General features: G+C 36.2%; 1 protein-coding gene across 2 annotated transcripts in view; it reads right to left on the bottom strand.

The window, feature by feature from the left end:
• The window catches only part of LanA (laminin subunit alpha), a 275,604-nt gene that overhangs the window by 67,323 nt on the left and 188,230 nt on the right, over positions 1-20,051 (bottom strand). For both annotated transcript variants that reach the window (XM_069841346.1, XM_069841347.1), the window contains exons 34-36: positions 14,226-14,452; positions 5,552-5,719; positions 4,300-4,509 (exon numbers count right to left, since the gene is read on the bottom strand). In XM_069841346.1, coding sequence (XP_069697447.1) covers positions 4,300-4,509; positions 5,552-5,719; positions 14,226-14,452 — 605 coding nt within the window. The remainder of the gene's footprint in view (positions 1-4,299; positions 4,510-5,551; positions 5,720-14,225; positions 14,453-20,051) is intronic.

The raw sequence follows: 20,051 nt of genomic DNA, 5'->3' as shown, positions 1-20,051 counted from the left end.
TTAACTGTGTAGATAACAAGCAAGATATACCGGTAATGATATAATATGATATGATTTAGTACAATCACATTGTACACTGTATATGTTAAATGATTGATTAAATGGCAAACTTACTAGTGTTAAATTATATAAGCTCGTGTGGCTTACAGCTGTTTCGGTGTATCCTTCACACCATCATCAGAGCCTACTAGATCCCGGCGTCATCTCGATATCACTGCCTGTTGTAGGGGTGCGTTTGCGTGTTGAAAAGTGGAGTCGAATAGTGTGTGTGTTCTGAAATTGATTTGTGTGTTGAGGATTTGATTAGGGTGTGTTTTAGTATGTCTGTATATTTCATATTGTTCTAGTGTGTTGAGTTTTCGGTTTTTGGGTTGTATGTGTAGGATTTCCATGTCTGTATTTATGTTATTGTATGTATGGTTAGCATTAGTTATGTGTTCGGCATGTGTAGATGTATTGTGTCCTCTGGTTATTGCTTTAATGTGTTCTTTGTAGCGTGTTTGGAATGATCTACCTGTCTGTCCAACGTAGAACTTGTCGCAACTATTACATGTGAGTTTGTATACACCTGTGTGGTTGTATTTATTTGTTTGTGTTGCTTGTGTGTTGAGATGTCTTTGTAGTGTGTTTTCTGTTCTGTATGCTATGTTGCATTTTTGCTTTCTGAATGAAGATGCGATCTTATGTGTGCTTTTGTTTTCGTATGTTAGTGTGATGTATTTCTTGAGTTCTTGTGTTTGTGTTGTGTTTTGTGTGTTTGTTAAGTTTTTGTTTTGTCTTTCTTATGATGTTGTCTATTATGTTTGGATTGTATCCGTTTTCTTGTGCTACGTATTTGATTGTGTTCACTTCTTCATTGTAGTGTTGTTGGCTCATGGGTATGTTGAGTAATCTGTGTACCATTGGCAGTGATGTCGAGATGACGCCGGGATCTAGTAGGCTCTGATGATGGTGTGAAGGATATACCGAAACAGCTGTAAGCCACACGAGCTTATATAATTTAACACTAGTAAGTTTGCCATTTAATCAGTCATTTATATTTAAGTGTTAAAAGTAGTGTACGCAAGATTCAAGATGTATATGTTCAATTATGTTTAATGTATTTAATAGTTACTTACATGTAAATTTATATATATATATATATATATATATATATATATATATATAAATTTACATATATATATATATATGTATATAAATTTACATGCCATTAATATATATATATATATATATATATATATATATATATATATATTAATGGCTTGTGCAGCAAATGCTGTAGACTAAGTTAATTAGAAGTTTAAATAATGATTTTTCAGATTTATTTTCCAGTAGAATCCCATATATTCTGAGAGTTACTTGCTTCCATAATAATGAAACATGCTCCATGAAAGATGTAACATTGAAAGTAACATAATAACTCAATGAAGTGTAAGCTTGTCAAAAATATATCTTTTTAAAAAAACTTCACTCTGAATGGATTTTATGCCTAATGCTTTTTCTTAGACATATCAATCTTCATTTCTTTGAGTTTCAATGCGAAAAGGCAAGCAATAATGTCAAGATGATCAGCGGTTTTTTTTTCATGTGGGATTAAAGTAGTAGCTATTTCAGATCATTGCGTATTGTTCGACAGAATGTGACATTTTGGAATATATTAGATACCAGTGAATGCTGGACATCATTTTGGCCACGTTAAAATGTTAGCATAATATTATGTTCAATCAATGACGTATTTATTGGCCATAAGCTCGTAAAGAGTTTTATTGTTACTCGCTAAAGATCAGAGATGTAAGTCATTTATGTATTATCCCACATATTTTCAACAGTAAAGGCTGTTGTGGGCAATCCACTGATGAGATGCTGAAAATAAGGTGAATGCTATAGCAGAGCTGTAGAATCGTATAATAATATCCTAAGTAAAATTATTCGTAAAAAATCATTAGCTGTTCAAGCATTTTATTTGTTGCTAGTTGCGGGAAATAAACCAACTAATCATGTCAGCAAGAAATGAAATGGGCTGCTATTCTTCGTACAGTAAAATGATGTACCGGTACAGTAAAATGATGTACCGGTACTTGGCAAAGTTCAAGAATCTGATCAATTAAACTAAAAGAATATGATATTAATTTTGATATAACTTACCAGTACGAGTAGTTTGAAGATGTAGCTAAAATAAGAAGAATGACTCAATTACTAATGCCTCTTCCATAGTAGGCCTACTGCACTACTACCTAAGATAATTAGAGAATTACGAATAAATTCTATACCACACCACCATTAATAAATGAAAAAGATTCACACCACTTGACTTATAACTATAAAAGTATTTAATTTTTTATAACAATAATGTCTCACATAAGTTTTGTAGCTTTCAGTAACATAATATGTAATAATATGTAATATGTCTATATTATAGATATAGACGTTACTCAAAAAAATTATAGAAATGAAGATTTTAATGTAAGATATCCTCTACATTTACTTACATAACCTCAAAAGGTTTCACTTTCATATCATAAATAATAGTATTGTGTATAATTAGTGACAAATACTCACAACATGGAATTACCTGTAATATTTAATTTTTAATGGTGATAATGTCAACACATCTTGTTGAGTTTTGTAGTTTTTAATAACCTTTACACAGCTGTACTAAGAAAATTATAGAACAGAGAATCAGATCTGTAAATTCATGATAATATAACCTTCGCAAGTGTGTCCTCAGGTTGTGGATAGAGGTGACGGCCTCCAGATATGGAGGGTAGCTGCGAATATATTGAACTGTGTACAGCCGATAAGGAGTGGTCCTCCAGCTTGAGGATTGGGCGAAGGGCTAACAACCCATCACCGTAAAAAACAGCTTGTTACGAATCCATACAATAAGTCTCGGAATGGGACTGATTCTCTGGCACGACCACAGCAAAGGAATAAGGTTATGAGGTTTGGTATGTGGAACATAACTAGTCTTTGTAGAACGGGGGGGGGGGGGGTAACATTAGTAGCAAAAGAACTACTCGTGGGAGTACAAGAGGTTAGGTTAGATGGGAATGGCATATAAATGACACTCGGGAAGAAATTAAACACAGAATAAATATGGGAAATGCCTATTATTCAGTTAAGAAGCTTTTGTCGTCTAGTCTGCTATCAAAAAATCTGAAAGTTAGAATTTATAAAACAGTTATATTACCAGTTGTTCTGTATGGTCGTAAAACTTGGACTCTCACTTTGAGAAAGAAACAGAGATTAAGGGTGTTTGAGAATAAGGTTCTTAGGAAAATATTTGGGACTAAGAGGGATGAAGTTACAGGAGAATGGAGAAAGTTACACAATGCAGAACTGCACACATTGTTTTCTTCACCTGACATAATTAGGAACATTAAATCGAGACGTTTGAGATGAGCAGGGTATGTAGCACGTAGAGGCGAATCCAGAAATGCATATAGAGTGTTATTTGGGAGACCAGAGGGAAAAAGACCTTTGGGAAGGCCGAGACGTAGATGGGAGGATAATATTAAAATGGATTTGAGGGAGGTAGGATATGATGATAGAGACTGGATTAATCTTGCACAGGATAGGGACCGATGGCGGGCTTATTTGAGGGCTGCAATGAACCTGCGGGTTCCTTAAAAACCATTTGTAAATAAGTAAGTAAGTAAGTATAACCTTCGCAATGAGTTTTTAATTTTTTTTCAGAAAATTACACACATGAAGATCGACGTATTGGCATTATGATCTCAGAGAATCTGTTGACAATCCTGGAGTCATGGCCTCCATGATAATGTATATTTTACTCTTTTGTCTTATTCTGAAAAGCTATTAGTTCTCAAAACTGAAGACAATGAATTTTGGAAAATAGGAAAATTATGTAGGAAAATTGACATTTCACTGAAAACTATTATTTTCCCGCACATCCCTGGATGCTAAGCTTTAAAATGAGGGGTCACTCATTAAAATCCGTTCAGACGTTTTCCCGTAATTTCCATTATCAATTGAGATACCTTTTCATAGCATTAATATAAAAACTTTCTTCATTTCTTCGGAATAACTTTATGCAGGTTTTCTAGTTTTTCCCCACATCCCTCACTCAGGAGTAACGATTTTATGAACAACATATTCATCTAAATAACATACATACAGTACTGGTACACATAAAACGCAGCAGACATGGTTATTTTAGAACATGCGACTTTGTTTGGATGTTCTGCATGTAAATATATCCTAAAACATTTCTGAACAAAAGAAACTTTGAAGGGAATTGACAAATTTAACTTAAGGAAAATGCACGTTGATACATACACTAAGTATTGCTTGTGCTTCCAGGAGAGCTGAATCAATCTGTGGGCTGGAACCACCTTCAAGGCTGAATGCCAGAGAACTCACTTCTCCTACGACTTGAAGAGCTGCTGCCACAGTACGTTGTACGAGCTCCTCCACTTCTAGAGCATTTATTCGAAGAGTATCAGCTTCTGGTGGCATTGCGTCCCCAGACACCATGACATAATTTGCCTGTAAATATTGATAAGCAAATGGAAGTTCATTTTGAGTCCTAGTCCCAAAATATTTCGGCAATCAAATATTATTCTGATGCTCCCAGTGACTAAGAGTACTGCTGGAGAAAGAAAGCAACAGAATTCTTATGAAAGTACAAATCTGCAGATAAGTCCCCTGATGTTATAAGAAAAATTATTTTATTACTTGAAACATTACAGGAGATGGTATTAATAGAAAACAAGTTTAATGAGGTTTCCTTGTTAAAAAGGCAGAAAATGTTCAATCAGATGTGTGATAAATATTCTGCTTTACGGACCTGAAGCATGAGGAAGCGTTAAAAGAAATTAAGAAAATATACTTTCAGTCGAAATGGACGTGTTGCACAGAAGCTGTATTATGTCCAGAATAAGGGGATGAATGGAAGAACATGGAGAAATAACATGAAAAGTTAAAATAAAAGAAACAATAATAAAAGATATGTAACTAAAAATGGACATACTAGAAGAATGGAATAGTTTAGGTCGATCACCTTTATAATGAAATGAAAACCAATGGGTAAGAAAAGAAGAGGAAGATTACTGAGTGAATGGAGTGAAGATACGATTGGATCCATGAAAGAAAAGAGAAACAGAAGAAAATAGGTGGCAAAATAAAAGAGGACCTTGTCTGAAAGAAATGGCTATAGTAGTTTTAAGAAACTTACTTAAAATATTATGTGTTTGTTTTCGATTATTGTGTTCTTTATTATGTTGGGAGATCATTTTAAAGTTCTTTGATGTCATTATCGAAACTTTCTTCAGCAGCAGCAGCAGGAGCAGGAGCAGGAGCAGCAGCAGCAGCAGCAGCAGGAGCAGCAGCAACAGTAGGAGCAGCAGCAGCAGCAGGGGCAGCAGCAGCAGGAGCAGCAGCAGCAGCAGCAGGAGCAGCAGCAGCAGCAGGAGCAGCAGCAGCAGGAGCAGCAGCAGCAGCAGTAATAGTACTATATACCTACTTTTGGTCACCTCAGTATATTACAAGATCAAGAATGAAAATTCTCTTACAGTACTTGTCAATTTACCTTCCGATTGAGATTCTTAGCATCCTGTTCAAGACTCTCAAGTTCTTGTGTGATGGGCCGCAGATCTACAAGTAAGGGATCCAAAATCTTCACTTGTGGAGCAAGTTGGTTAGCTGTTGAGTTAATATATACCAATCGCTGATGAGTAAAGTAGCCCACTGCTATCGTCTGGAAGTATAAACGGCAATATGAGGTTCTAATAATGACAAGGAAAAGTAAGTTAAACAATATGAACACATTACAATACAAAAAATGTTACAGTAAGTATTTAATAAACAATTCACAATCCATAATATGCAATTATGAAATCGAATTAATTGAGCAGCTTAATATAGTACACTATTCATTTAACTGCCTTCTATAACACAAGTCTATATTTAACTTGTTTTTCACATTGGAGAGATTGTTCAGAAATAACAACAGCAAGGCAGTAGTGGAATTGAAAACAAGAAATTAAACTGACATAATACGGCAGTAGTGGAATTGAAAACAAGAAATTAAACTGATATAACAAGACAGTAGTGGAACTGAAAACAAGAAATTAAACTGACATAATAAGGCAGTAGTGGAATTGAAAACAAGAAATTAAACTGACATAACAAGACAGTAGTGGAACTGAAAACAAGAAATTAAACTGACATAATAAGGCAGTAGTGGAACTGAAAACAAGAAATTAAACTGACATAATAAGGCAGTAGTGGAATTGAAAACAAGAAATTAAACTGACATAACAAGACAGTAGTGGAACTGAAAACAAGAAATTAAACTGACATAATAAGGCAGTAGTGGAACTGAAAACAAGAAATTAAACTGACATAATAAGGCAGTAGTGGAATTGAAAACAAGAAATGAAACTGACATAACAAGACAGTAGTGGAACTGAAAACAAGAAATTAAACTGACATAATAAGGCAGTAGTGGAACTGAAAACAAGAAATTAAACTGACATAATAAGGCAGTAGTGGAATTGAAAACAAGAAATTAAACTGACATAATAAGGCAGTAGTGGAATTGAAAACAAGAAATTAAACTGATATAACAAGACAGTAGTGGAACTGAAAACAAGAAATTAAACTGACATAATAAGGCAGTAGTGGAATTGAAAACAAGAAATTAAACTGACATAATAAGGCAGTAGTGGAATTGAAAACAAGAAATTAAACTGATATAACAAGACAGTAGTGGAACTGAAAACAAGAAATTGAACTGACATAATAAGGCAGTAGTGGAACTGAAAACAAGAAATTAAACGACATAATAGGGCAGTAGTGGAATTGAAAACGAAAAATTAAACTGACATAAGAACAACAAGGCACTACTGGAACTGAAAACAAGAAATTAAACTGACATAAGTAGTGGAATTGAAAACAAAAAAATTAAACTGACATAACAACAAGGCAGTAGTGGAATTGAAAACAAAAAATTTGAACTGACAAAATAAGGCAGTAGTGGAATTGAAAACAAGAAATTAAACTGACATAACAACAAAAGGCAGTAGTGAAACTGAAAACAGCAGAGAAAACCAAAGTATTTCATGGAAGGTAGCTTAACAACTACGTTTACCATCAAAACTGTCACAGGATCTTTCAAGAATCAAAACTCGTCTATTTGTAAGAAATTAACAGATGACTTGGTGGCTGATTTGTCACTCTTCTCATTTAAGCCCTTGAAAGGATATAAATTTAGAAGGCCTTCAAGAGGGAGAGAAATGGGAGGAAATGCATAGGGGTCCATAAGTTTAAGAACTCTAAGCTCTTTTACCTACCATACATCTGGCACATCGCAAAAGTAGGCCTTTACTACAGCACAGGTTTGCTCTAGCCCAACTTGAAGTTATTAAGAAAGAGAGTATAACTTTGTTTGAAGTTGATGTAAGATTAAGAACTTATAATGGATGTGCAGTAAATATACCACACTCGATTTAGTTTGTTCTGGTTCCCAAAAATGAAACAAAAAAAAAAATCGAGTTCAAATAACTGTGGCTATTTAGAAAAATATTTCTAAAGTAAATAGCTTTCATTGAGGACAAGCAAGTACCAGTCAAGATAATGTACCAGTACTTTCTCAAAAATGTGAATGGATGTGTAGGAGACGGCCTCCAGATATGGAGGGTAGCTGCGAATATAGAATAAGCAGTCGTGGACAGCCGATAAGGGGTGGTCCTCCAGCTTGGGGATTGGGCGAAGGGCTAACAACCCATCACCGTAAAAAAACAGCTTGTTACGAAACCTAACAGTAAGCCTCGGAATGGGACTGATTCTCCAGCACGACCACAGCAAAGGAAAAAGGTTATATGATTTGGTACATGGAACGTAACTAGTCTTTATAGAACAGGAGGGGTAACATTAGTAGCAAAAGAACTAGCTAGATATAGAATAGACTTCGTGGGAGTACAAGAGGTTAGGTTAGATGGGAATGGCATATCAAAAATAGGCTATTACTTATTGTATTATGGGGAAGGAAACAATAATCACCAATTAGGAACAGGATTCTTTGTACATAACAGAATAAAATAAGCAGTAAAAAAGGTCGAATTTATCAGTGACAGGTTATCGTATTTAGTACTTAAGGGTAGATGGTGCGATATCGTAGTTATAAATGCTCACGCCCCTACAGAAGAGAAAGACGACGATATAAAGGATAGCTTCTATGAGGAATTGGAACATACTTTTAATCAGTTCCCTAGATATCACATGAAAGTTTCATTGGGGGATTTCAATGCTAAAGTAGGACGGGAGGATATTTTTAGACCAACTATTGGAAAAGAGAGCCTGCACGTATGTAGTAATGACAATGGAGATAGGTTAGTCAACTTTGCCACATCAAAAAATTTAATTGTCAAGAGTACAACATTCCCCCATAAGGATATACATAAATATACGTGGACTTCTCCAGACGGAATGACACATAACCAGATAGATCACATCTTGGTAGATAAAAGAAGGCACACTAGTATAATAGACATTCGAACTTTCAGGGGGGCAGACTGTAATTCTGACCATTATTTGGTAATTGGAGAATTAAGAGAAAGACTATCAGTAGCTAAGCGAGTAGAGCAACAAGCTAATATTAGTAGATTCAATATTCTGAAATTAAAGGACGAGGAAACAAAGCAACGTTATCAAGTTGAAATTTCAAATAGGTTTGCTGCTTTAGCAACTGCTGACGAAGCTGAGGAAGAGTTAGATGTTAATAGCGTGTGGGACAATATCCGAGATAATATCAAAATTGCAGCTGAGCAGAGCATAGGTTATCATGAAACTCAGAAAAAGAAACCATGGTTTGATGAAGATTGTTCCATTGCAGTAGATAGAAGGAAACAGGCAAAATTGAAATTCTTACAGAATCCAATTGTGGAGAATAGAGATCATTATTTCAATGAAAGACGGGAAGCAAGTCGTACATTTAGGAATAAAAAGAGAGATTACTTGAAGGAAAAACTGAATGAGGTAGAAACAAATAGTAAGAATAAAAACATTCGAGATTTATATTAGGGTATAAGGGAATTTAAAAATGGATATCAGGCAAGGGTAAACGTGATCAAGGATGAGAATGGTGACTTGCTTGCAGACTCTCATTCAATCTTGAACAGATGGAAAAACTATTTTGGGCAACTACTAAATATACATAGGCCAAATAGAAATGATCGGGACGGAATTTTTTTTTTTTTTTTTTTTTTTTCCTTGGGGATTTAGTGAAGTGGGCAGGCAGAGTAACTATCTCATGCCACCATGTTTTAGATTGCTACCAGTGCACTTCATTAGAACCAGGTACCCAGCTTCGAAGCCGTTAGCCCTGTGAACTTACAATATATTTATGTTCCCCTATTATCATAATTCAGGGTTTGTATCTAAGAAATTAGCAAGTTCTTTGTGATAGTAGAAGAGAAAGAGTGGGGGATGGGAAATTGAAATACAAACTGCTGAGCCATTTATACCGGAACCCACACTTTCTGAAGTCGAAATTGCGATAGAAAATCTGAAAAAGTACAAGTCTCCAGGTATTGATCAAATTCCTGCAGAATTAATACAAGAGGGTGGAAGGGCAGTATCTAGCGAAATTTATAAACTTGTACTTGCAATTTGGGAAAAGGAAATTGTACCAGAACAATGGAAGGAGTCCATAATCGTACCTATTTTTAAGAAGGGGGAAGTAACTTTCGAGAAATATTACTTTTGTTGACGTCGTACAAAATTTTGTCGAATATCCTTTTGAGAAGATTAACTCCATATGTAGATGAAATTATTGGGGACCATCAGTGTGGTTTTAGACGTTATAGATCGACTATTGATCAGATTTTTTGTATTCGACAGATATTGGAGAAAAAATGGGAGTATAAGGATACAGTGCATCAGTTATTCATGGATTTCAAAAAAGCGTATGACTCGGTTAAGAGAGAAGTTTTATATAATATTCTTATTGAATTTGGTATTCCCAAGAAACTAGTTCGATTAATTAAAATGTGTCTTAGTGAAATTTACAGCAGAGTCCGTATAGGCCATTTTCTATCTGATGCTTTTCCAATTCACTGCAGGCTAAAGCAGGGAGATGCACTATCACCTTTACTTTTTAACTTCCCTCTAGAATATGCCATTAGGAAAGTTCAGGATAACACAGAGGGTTTGGAATTGAACGGGTTACATCAGCTTCTTGTCTATGCGGATGACGTGAATATGTTAGGAGAAAATCCACAAACAATTAGGGAAAACACGAAAAATCTGCTTGAAGCAAGTAAAGCGATAGGTTTGGAAGTAAATCCGGAAAAGACAAAGTATATGATTATGTCTCGTGACCAGAATATTGTACGAAATGGAATTATAAAAATTGGAGATTTATCCTTCGAAGAGGTGGAAAAATTCAAATATCTTGGAGCAACAGTAACAAATCTAAATGACACTCGGGAGGAAATTAAACACAGAATAAATATGGGAAATGCGTGTTATTATTCGGCTGAGAAGCTTTTATCATCTAGTCTTCTGTCAAAAAGTCTGAAAGTTAGAATTTATAAAACAGTTATATTACCGGTTGTTCTGTATGGTTGTGAAACTTGGACTCTCACATTGAGAGAGGAACAGAGATTAAGGGTGTTTGAGAATAAGGTTCTTAGGAAAATATTTGGGGCTAAAAGGGATGAAGTTACAGGAGAATGGAGAAAGTTACACAACGCAGAGCTGCACGCATTGTATACTTCACCTGACATAATTAGGAACATAAAATCCAGACGTTTGAGATGGGCAGGACATGTAGCACATATGGGCGAATCCAGAAACGCATATATAGTGTTAGTTGGGAGGCCGGAGGGAAAAAGACCTTTGGGGAGGCCGAGACGTAGATGGGGAGATAATATTAAAATGGATTTGAGGGAGGTAGGATATGATGGTAGAGACTGGATTAATCTTGCTCAGGATAGGGACCAATGGCGGGCTTATGTGAGGGCGGCAATGAACCTACGGGTTCCTTAAAAGCCAGTAAGTAAGTAAGGATGTGTAAAATAACAGACGACCTCGAAAAATTAAGAAGTGATAGTCCAAGCGTATTATTGAAAATAATGTTTTAACAGGTTCCCTAAAATGCCTGATAACCTCCCAAATGATGAAAGAAGGGCCTTCCGAAAACAGTTTTCCTTTCAAAACTCAAGAACAGTTGTCAATAAACTTGTGTTCTAGTTTTTGACATTGTCAAAGTGTTTAAAATAATAGAGTTAAGAATGCAATAACATTACAAATTAATAATTGGTAAGCTAAAGTAATACTAAATAAATAAGAACAACGATTACAAAGGACCACATATATAAGGTGGATCAAAAGTCACTTTCCCCAATATTCGTTCTCAGGTTTCATACTTGCAGGGTGCAAATTAAGATTTCTGATGAGGGAGGATATAATCCTAGATAGAGAATACCATATATAAAATTATTATCGTCCTCATTCGATATGGCTCAATGTTTGGTTGCACTGAGTTGCTTGTCTTGCATCTTGATCATAACAATAATTATATTCATAAGCAGACTTATGAGATAAGATGTGTAATTGCTAAGTTATTGATTGCTGTCAGCTTGCCGGTGATGATAATACATCAATATTATTTTCTTTGCTTACTTTATACCTTATAAAGTATACTCGTATTAAAACAAAAAAATTATATTTTGTGAGGAGGGGATAGAAGTTATCCCCGGGCAGGGATGTTAATATGAATTTATGAGAGAGGGATAACTTTCCAACAGGGGGGAAATCCCCCATCCCCCCCGATAATTTTCATTCTTGTACACATATACAGATGTCGTAACTTGAACAAACGAATAGTTGGTGTAATAAGTGGTGGGTTGGCAATCATGTTCAAGCATCAACTGTTTTTAACGACGTCATGTATTGAAAACAACCCTCGTTTTGCCAATATCCAGTTAATACGACAACAGGATGGAACACGACCTCATTTTGGTGTAGGAGTGAGGGACTTCTTGAACCAGCAATTCCATGAATGGATCGGCTGTCATGGCACAACAGAATGATCACCCAGATCATGCAATCTGACGCCATGTGATTTTTCGCTGTGAGTAGCTTGAAAAATGATGTTTTTGCTCAGAAACTGCATCAGTTGCGACAAATGACCGAACAGTCATTCGTGAAAATCAATTAAAATCGTGAGTTATGTTCTGTCATCTGTAAATCAGTGTCTAAGCATTGTGAATTATGCATTGATTAAAGTTCTCGTTAACACTTTATTAAAACCATAAAATTTACTTAGTCTTACGTTAAAAAAAGTGTAAAATTGTTAAAAAAGGCATATACCTTCGACAGACGGCCAGTTTCAACGCTGTGTCACGTCATCTTCAGTGTCTCTTGAACCACTGGTGATCTTGATTCTATTATGTGCATTTGTCGATGGTAGGGGTGGGGGTGTGTTGTTCCTATGGTGGGGGCTGGCTGTTTGTGTGTTATGATGTATTATGACGTCGAATAATGTGTATGTATTGAACTGCAATTGTGTGTTAAGTATATATTGTGGATATACTATTGTATTCTTATATATTTCGTACTGTTCTAGGATGTTTAACTATGAACTTTTTGGTGTGATGTGTGAAATTTCCATATCTGTTTCTATATTATTGTAGTCATGATTATTGTTGATAATGTGGTCTGCATAATTTGATGTGATGTAGGGTTTGGTTATAGCTTTAATATGTTCATTATATCTTGTGCGAAAGGATCTTCCTGTCTGTCCTATGTAAAAATGTGGGCAACTATTGCATTTTAATTTGTAAACTCCAGTTGAATTATATTTATTGAACATATTAAAGCTATAACCAAACCCTACATCACATCAAATTATGCAGACCACATTATCAACAATAATCATGACTACAATAATATAGAAACAGATATGGAAATTTTACACATCACACCAAAAAGTTCACAATTAAACATCCTAGAACAGTACGAAATATATAAGAATACAATAGCATACCCACAATATATACTTAACACGCAATTGCAGTTCAATACACACACACTATTCGACGTCATAATACATCATAACACACAAACAGCCAGCCCCCACCATAGGAACAACACACCCCCACCCCTACCATCGACAAATGCACATCATAGAGTCAAGATCACCAGTGGTTCAAGAGACATTGAAGATGACGTGACATAGCGTTGAAACGGGCTGTCTGTCCAAGGTATATGCTTTTTTTAACAATTTTACACTTTTTTAACGTAAGACTAAGTAATCTTCATCTTACGATGTTTGGTGACGTATACACGTCCGTTGATGTGACATATTAATGAATTTAAATACTATTATAGTCACAATCATGCCATGGTATGAAAGAAAAATTTCACAACCTCGAGCGGGAATCGAACCTGCGACTTCCTGTTCTCCGGTCAGGCGCTCTACCACTGAGCTATCGAGTTCGTCTCACGCCAAAGGCTTGGAATTATCCTTTCATACTGGCGACTCTGTTATAGAGTACTGTCCATAGCGTCTGATCTAGTCAGTACTGCTTATGAGTTGAAAGAAACTTTTACAAATGTAATCTTCATCTTACGATGTTTGGTGACGTATACACGTCCGTTGATGTGACATATTAATGAATTTAAATACTATTATAGTCACAATCATGCCATGGTAATAGTATTTAAATTCGATTTCATGGTATCACGAAGAGAAAATCGCAGAGAAAGTGAGACATGGTAGTTTTGAAACAAAATGTAAATACACTGTCCATCACAAAACCAAGAAAATATCCTTTCAAGATCAATGAGCTTCAACAAAATAAATGATGACATGTTTTACAACAATTTGGAAGATGTAGGCCTATATATTTAAATAGCTTTATCTGCATTGGTTTGCTTCTTTAATTGCTCTACAAATCATTATAATATTCAAAATACTTGACAATCATTTTAACAATTAAAACAGTTTCAAGTGAGGCACAAGTACAATGCTGCATAGGGGCCCATAAATCCTCTCTCAGCCCTGTTCACAGGGACAAAGGTAAAAGAAGAATTTTTATTAAATATTTATTAATTATTATTTGTTAGTTTATTATTATGATTTCGTGATGAACAGCCGAACTTCTTTTAAAATTCTTTCCGCAAATATTTAATTGAGAATCACCAGTAAACTGGACACTAGCTTCCCTCAGTTAGAGATTTTCTGATTTACTCACCTCAAATTCGATGGCCACTGGGTCAAGGTATTCCCTCAGTTCATCAGTGACATCAAGTAGGTCATGAATACAACTGTCACACTCGAAGCACCCTTCGTCCTCCTTTAGTACCCAACGATATGGACAGTGGTCGCACTTCTCTCCAATCACACCAGGCAGACACTCACATTGTCCAGTTGTTGGATTACAGCCAAATCCCAAGGAATAATCAGTGTTACATCCACAAGCTGTAAAAACAAGAAGCATCACTCAGCCATCCCAACTCTAAAATAATGTACAAACTTTAAAATTATTACTTCTTATAAGCAGGCTTAGGGTCCGAGACAACTTAAGAATGAAGTTAAGTTACAGTGCAACAGTGGAGGGGAAACTGTTGTACGTTTAGCATAGTGTACCTTTGAACATTTTTTGTCTTTCAATTTTTGCTGCTACCTAGAGGACTCAAACTGAAGTAGATTGTAGAGAAAGCAGCTAAGTAGGTCTGGTCGTAGTTTCAGTTTGATTTACTGCAAATTGTGAATTCCGTGGACAAAAGAAATTTTTTTAGTGCCAAAAGTAAACATTTCGTTCATTGATATAATGTTTTCTAACACAAAACCAGATTGTATTTGTTAATATCTTTCAAGTACGGTGTGTTCCCTATCATCTGGTGAGTAAGAACATATTTAAATTTCCATGATTTACTCGAATTTGTAGTTTTGGGAGCCATATTTGTTTAAAAATGCACCCTCTTGTACCTTTGAACACAAAACATCTTATTAATTGATTAAGCCGCACAAACTTACATAATTAACACGAGTAAGTCCGCTAGTTAATCAATTAATTATATTCAAGTGTTAAAAGTAGTGTACGCAAGAATCAAAATGGACAAAACATCTTGTACTGTGGAACATGTTCCAAAGTACACGATACTATCGGTTTTGGTTTTTGTTTTATTTTAAGATTATGTCACGAAGTAAGTCTGGAGTTAAGAGGCCCCAATCGATCCGGATGCCTTGAAGAAATCTGTTGAAGCAGTTATTGCTCCTCCAGGAAATAAAATCTCAATCAGAGAAGCCTGCTCTGGTTTATGATGGCAGATACATTTTAAATATGATTGTCAGTTTTTACAGCTATATTCCCACCTATATATCATGTGTTTCAACATACAAGAGGGTATGTTCCAAGGTACATGAACCTGTTGTACCTTTGAACACATTACATATCCCTTCAATTTACTTTTTCCATCTTTAATAGGTCTGTAAAACAGGAAAATACATATAGAAAATAGTAAAGAAATCTTCAATGATTATTTCAAGCATTTTTTCATTTAAAAAATTTCATTTCCCAAAATAAAAAAAAAAATAAAATATGAAAAGTGTTTAAAGGTACAACAGTCTCCCCTACAAATGAAGTGGGTAAGTTTTGTTTACCTGTGCGTTAGTGTACAGTCCGATTCGTGATCAGAAGTACAGTATTCTTCCGTCTCTCCCTAAGAAACGAACTCAGACCATCACAGTGCATTTTCATTTCATAGTGAACAGTTTTTTCGAACCAGTTGCAAGTATGTACATGGTTATTCATTGTACCGGTACTGTTAATGCCTTCAACGTCGCCGAGGGACATGAAAATTTGTGAGGTATGTATCCTACTTCATTTTCCACCATTACTGTTATCAGTAGAATATAACGCAGCACATTGACGTCGTTGTTTACATTCACAGTATGTCTGTCTACTATGTTCAAGGAACTCTATAGTCAAGTTGTGCATACATTGGTTGCTAAAGTGTCCCGGATCCTAAGCCTGTCTATAAGTCATATACTGCATTGTAAACATATGTTGCATAGTCTTCACCTTAAGAAGATAGCATTTTTTAACGTTGATTACAATTTATTATTTCCCCTGACACGATGATTGTACTAAAATATTTTCAAATATTCCCGATAAAAAAATTTCAAAATAGTTAAGTTAAATTTCCATTCAAACAAATGCAATAGTTGAATAGTGCAAAAATTATATGAAATCTCACTTCCTAAAGAAAATATATTCTTAAATGACAACCCAATAGAATCTGTTAACATTCCATTTAATTTAGAACTTAATGAACCAATCAACAAAAATACAGAAACCAGTATAACCACTCTTATATGGTACAAGATGAAGAGAGTGACATTGGAGGGGACTACCTAGTGCCCACATGGAGAGGAAGCAAAGGTCGTGGGTTCAAGCAACTTACGAGATAAGTTGACAATAAACTTTCTGCAGGCGAATCTTCAGTCTGCATAAACAGAGCTGTTCTATACATGATGCTAAGAGATATTAAAGTGACCCTTACATAACCCTGGGTGTGTAAGAGACAAGTTAAAGGTATGAGAAGCTCGGGTGGTGTAATATTGCACATCTGAACCTACTCCTTGTACTATGTACTGGGTATATACATAGGTTGTAACTTTAATAATGGCAACTATTTATTTATTACGGATATACAAGTGATACATCTGTGAAACTTCTACAGTCCTTCAATGTAGTAACCAGCATTGTCTACAACTCGTTGCCAGCGATGTGGAAGTCGTAATATCCCTGTAGCAGCTTCTGTTCTGTTGATGTTTCTGATGGACCACCCTACTGCCTGCAGAATATCAAGAACGTCTGGAATCGAACGTCACAAAGTGGTTCCTTCATCTTTGGGATTAAGTCATGATCACAGGGGCTTAAGTCCGGTGAATGTGGTGGATGGAAAAGTACTTCCCACACCCAGCGACGGTACAAATCAGCTACAGGGTGTGCCGTGTGCGCCCTTGTGTTATCCTGTGTTAGGCAATTCTTTAGAATACAAAACACAGTCATATGCAATATTCCTATCTCCTGGGCTAACTCACGTACCGTCTGTCGTCGATCGTTGTTTAACAGCACGGAAACGGCTTGCAATTCCTCTTCACTAAAACTTGGACGATCCGGCCGAGCCATGTTTTCCACATGGTCACGCCCCTCATTGAAGGCTCGAACCCACCTCGCCACAGTCCTATATGGTAAAGCTGTTTCTCCACATGCCTCAACAAAACCGTCATGACATTGTCATGCTGTATGACCACGGTCAAATTGAATTTTGAACCAAGATTGCTGTTCCTGCTTTGTAAACATGGCGAAACACAACCGCTTAGAGCTGTAACTAACAGCAGACTAACTTCAACTCTCCACAGCGCATGCGCTGTGAGTCAGATGGAAGAGTTCTTTTAGGGGGGAGGAGGGCAGACAAGACTAACATGTGGTAAAAGTGACAACAATTAACTCTGTCTCGTTTCGCTTTTACAGCAGTGTTGCCAATATTAAAGTTACACCCCACATATTACAAAATATCAATGCACTCTTGCTAGCTGACTCCTGTAGCAGAGATGTAGTGGCTGTTTGCATTGACTTCTATTATAAGGAATTCCTAAAGAACTTAGTACTGTAGATCGTTCTGCCCACTTTCCACATGTGCCTGTAGAGTCACTCCCTGAATAATTATTTGCTAGACTTGTGATATATTATGAAGGAAGAGGACTGCCGCTACTCGTAAGATATGATGCCAATTCCCACCATTAACTCAGCTAGGTGGCTCTACTCGAATCCCTGAGGCAACTGGGCTGAGAGTTATAGAGGCTCGGTACCAACCTTCTACACATAAAAACATAAGAAGTTATTGATCTTACTCTTTGTTCTCAGGTTATAAGAGATAAGATTCACGAATGGCATGTGTCCTTTCTCAGCTTATTGTCAGATTATTGGCACGAACTCTATAAGCTGGGATTTGAATCTAGCTTTAATGATAGCTATAAAAATCCCAGACTGGCAAATTGGGACCTCCTCCAATAGGAATTAAAGAGCACTGTGGCGACTTTTCCGGCATTCGATTATGCCAATGAGTTGGAGCTAGAGGCATCTATACAGGCCTTGATCATCATTCAAACTTACTGGGAAAGTTGTCTTGTTTCTCAGAGAAATAGCAATTTTTAAATATACTTGTGGACCAAGAATTTGGAAAAACAATGAGGTTCATTATAAAGACTATTCAATAAAGCCAGAAGAACTAATCTTCAATCCAACTGGAAGGCTTACATGTTCTTCAGAAAAGATTTTAAATGTAAAATTAGGAAATAAAAGAAGGAAGCCTGGTAAAACTGCTGCGAGGAGATAAATGCGTTGGCTCCTGCAACAAGACTCTCCAAAATCACATTAAAAGATTTGTCCGCCAGTTTGGGACCTATATCCTATATTCTTCCTAATGATAAATTTGCCATCACAATCGAAAAGACATTAAAAGATCTGACGAAAGAGTATTTCTCTGGTGATGAGATTGAGCAAGATACAACAGAAAGAGAGGTCAAATGAGGACCACGACATGTAGACTTCAAAACAGCCTCTAAACTTACATCCTTTCAAGGGCTTAAATAGAAAATTGGTACCTTTTACTCTTTGAATCAGCAAACCAATTATAAGAATATTCAGATCCTGCACTGCAATTGAATATGTTCCGAGATGTTGGAGGAATGCAAGGATTGTGTTCATACCAAAGGCAGGAAAAAGTGTTTTTATCTAGGCTAAATCCTATCGACCAATTAGTCTATCAACTTTTATGTTAAACACAATGGAAAAATTTGTTGACAGATATATAAAAAATGTTCCGAAAGTGCATCCACTTCATCATAGACACTATGCCTTTCAATCTGGTAAAACCACTCAGACTGCCCTTCATCATCTTCTTTCAAGGCTTCAAGGATTGGTTATTCAGGGACACAGTGCATTGGGATTTCTCTTGACGTTAAAGGAGGGTTTGATAATATAAGGTGGAGCAAAATGTATGGTACAAAAAGAACAATGAATTATAGAAGAATGTTTACGTACCCAGCAATGCAGTTTATTTCCAAACAAATGCATATATTTTGCCATTACTTTAATGCCAACAGATGCTTATTTTTTTTTTTCAATTACATTCGGTAAATGCCCTCCTTCATTCACTTCACAAATGTGTAGCAACTCAGGAAACTATCCATCACACATGCCAACATGTCGTGTGGAATGGCTGCAATTTCATCATGGATGGAAGCCTGTAATTCCGCAGTTGTCTCCTTGCGAGTGGAATAAACCTCCTCCCCAAGCCCCAAAAAATAAATCTGAAACTTATAAGTCCGGGGCTCTGGAGGGACAGTGGATGTTACCAAAGTGTGAAATGAGTCAGCCCGGAAATAGCTGTCCCAATATATTTATGCTGATATTGGCTGTGTAGGCAGTAGCCCCATCTTGCTGGAACCATGTGTCAAGATGTCCTATCCTTCTTAATTCGGGTATCAGAAAGGTGTTGATCATTTGAAGATATAATTCTGAGTTAACAGTAATGGTTCTGCTCTGGAGATCGTCGAAAAAGTATGGGCCAATAATTCTAAATCTGGCTACACCGTACCACACTGTAACTTTAGGGCTGTGCAGTGGAGTTTCCTGAAGCAACTGAAGTTTGGTGTCTAACCAATACCGGAAGTTTTGCTTGTTGACAAATCCGGTTAAATGGAAATGTGCTTCATCTGACATAAGCAAATTAAGCAGAATATTTCTATTCTCATCTGCCGGTCAATTGTACGTAACTCATGAACAATTTGCAGCTTATATGGATGGAATTTGAAATCTGCTTTCAATATCCGGTGAAGCGATTGCCAGCTGATTTGTATTGTCAGCAAATGTTGGCGGATTGAGTGCTGTGGACTTTGCTGCATTTCTGCTCAAACATGATTGACATTCTCAGGCATTTGGACAGTTCTTGGCCTACCTGACGATTTCTTATTTTCCACTTTTCCATGTTTCCTCCAAGACTGG

The sequence above is a fragment of the Periplaneta americana genome, chromosome 12 (genome assembly GCF_040183065.1).
Source record: "Periplaneta americana isolate PAMFEO1 chromosome 12, P.americana_PAMFEO1_priV1, whole genome shotgun sequence".
Taxonomy (NCBI): domain Eukaryota; kingdom Metazoa; phylum Arthropoda; class Insecta; order Blattodea; family Blattidae; genus Periplaneta; species Periplaneta americana.
The sequence above is the reverse complement of the archived record's forward strand: the minus strand, read 5'-3'. Positions and strand labels throughout refer to the sequence as shown.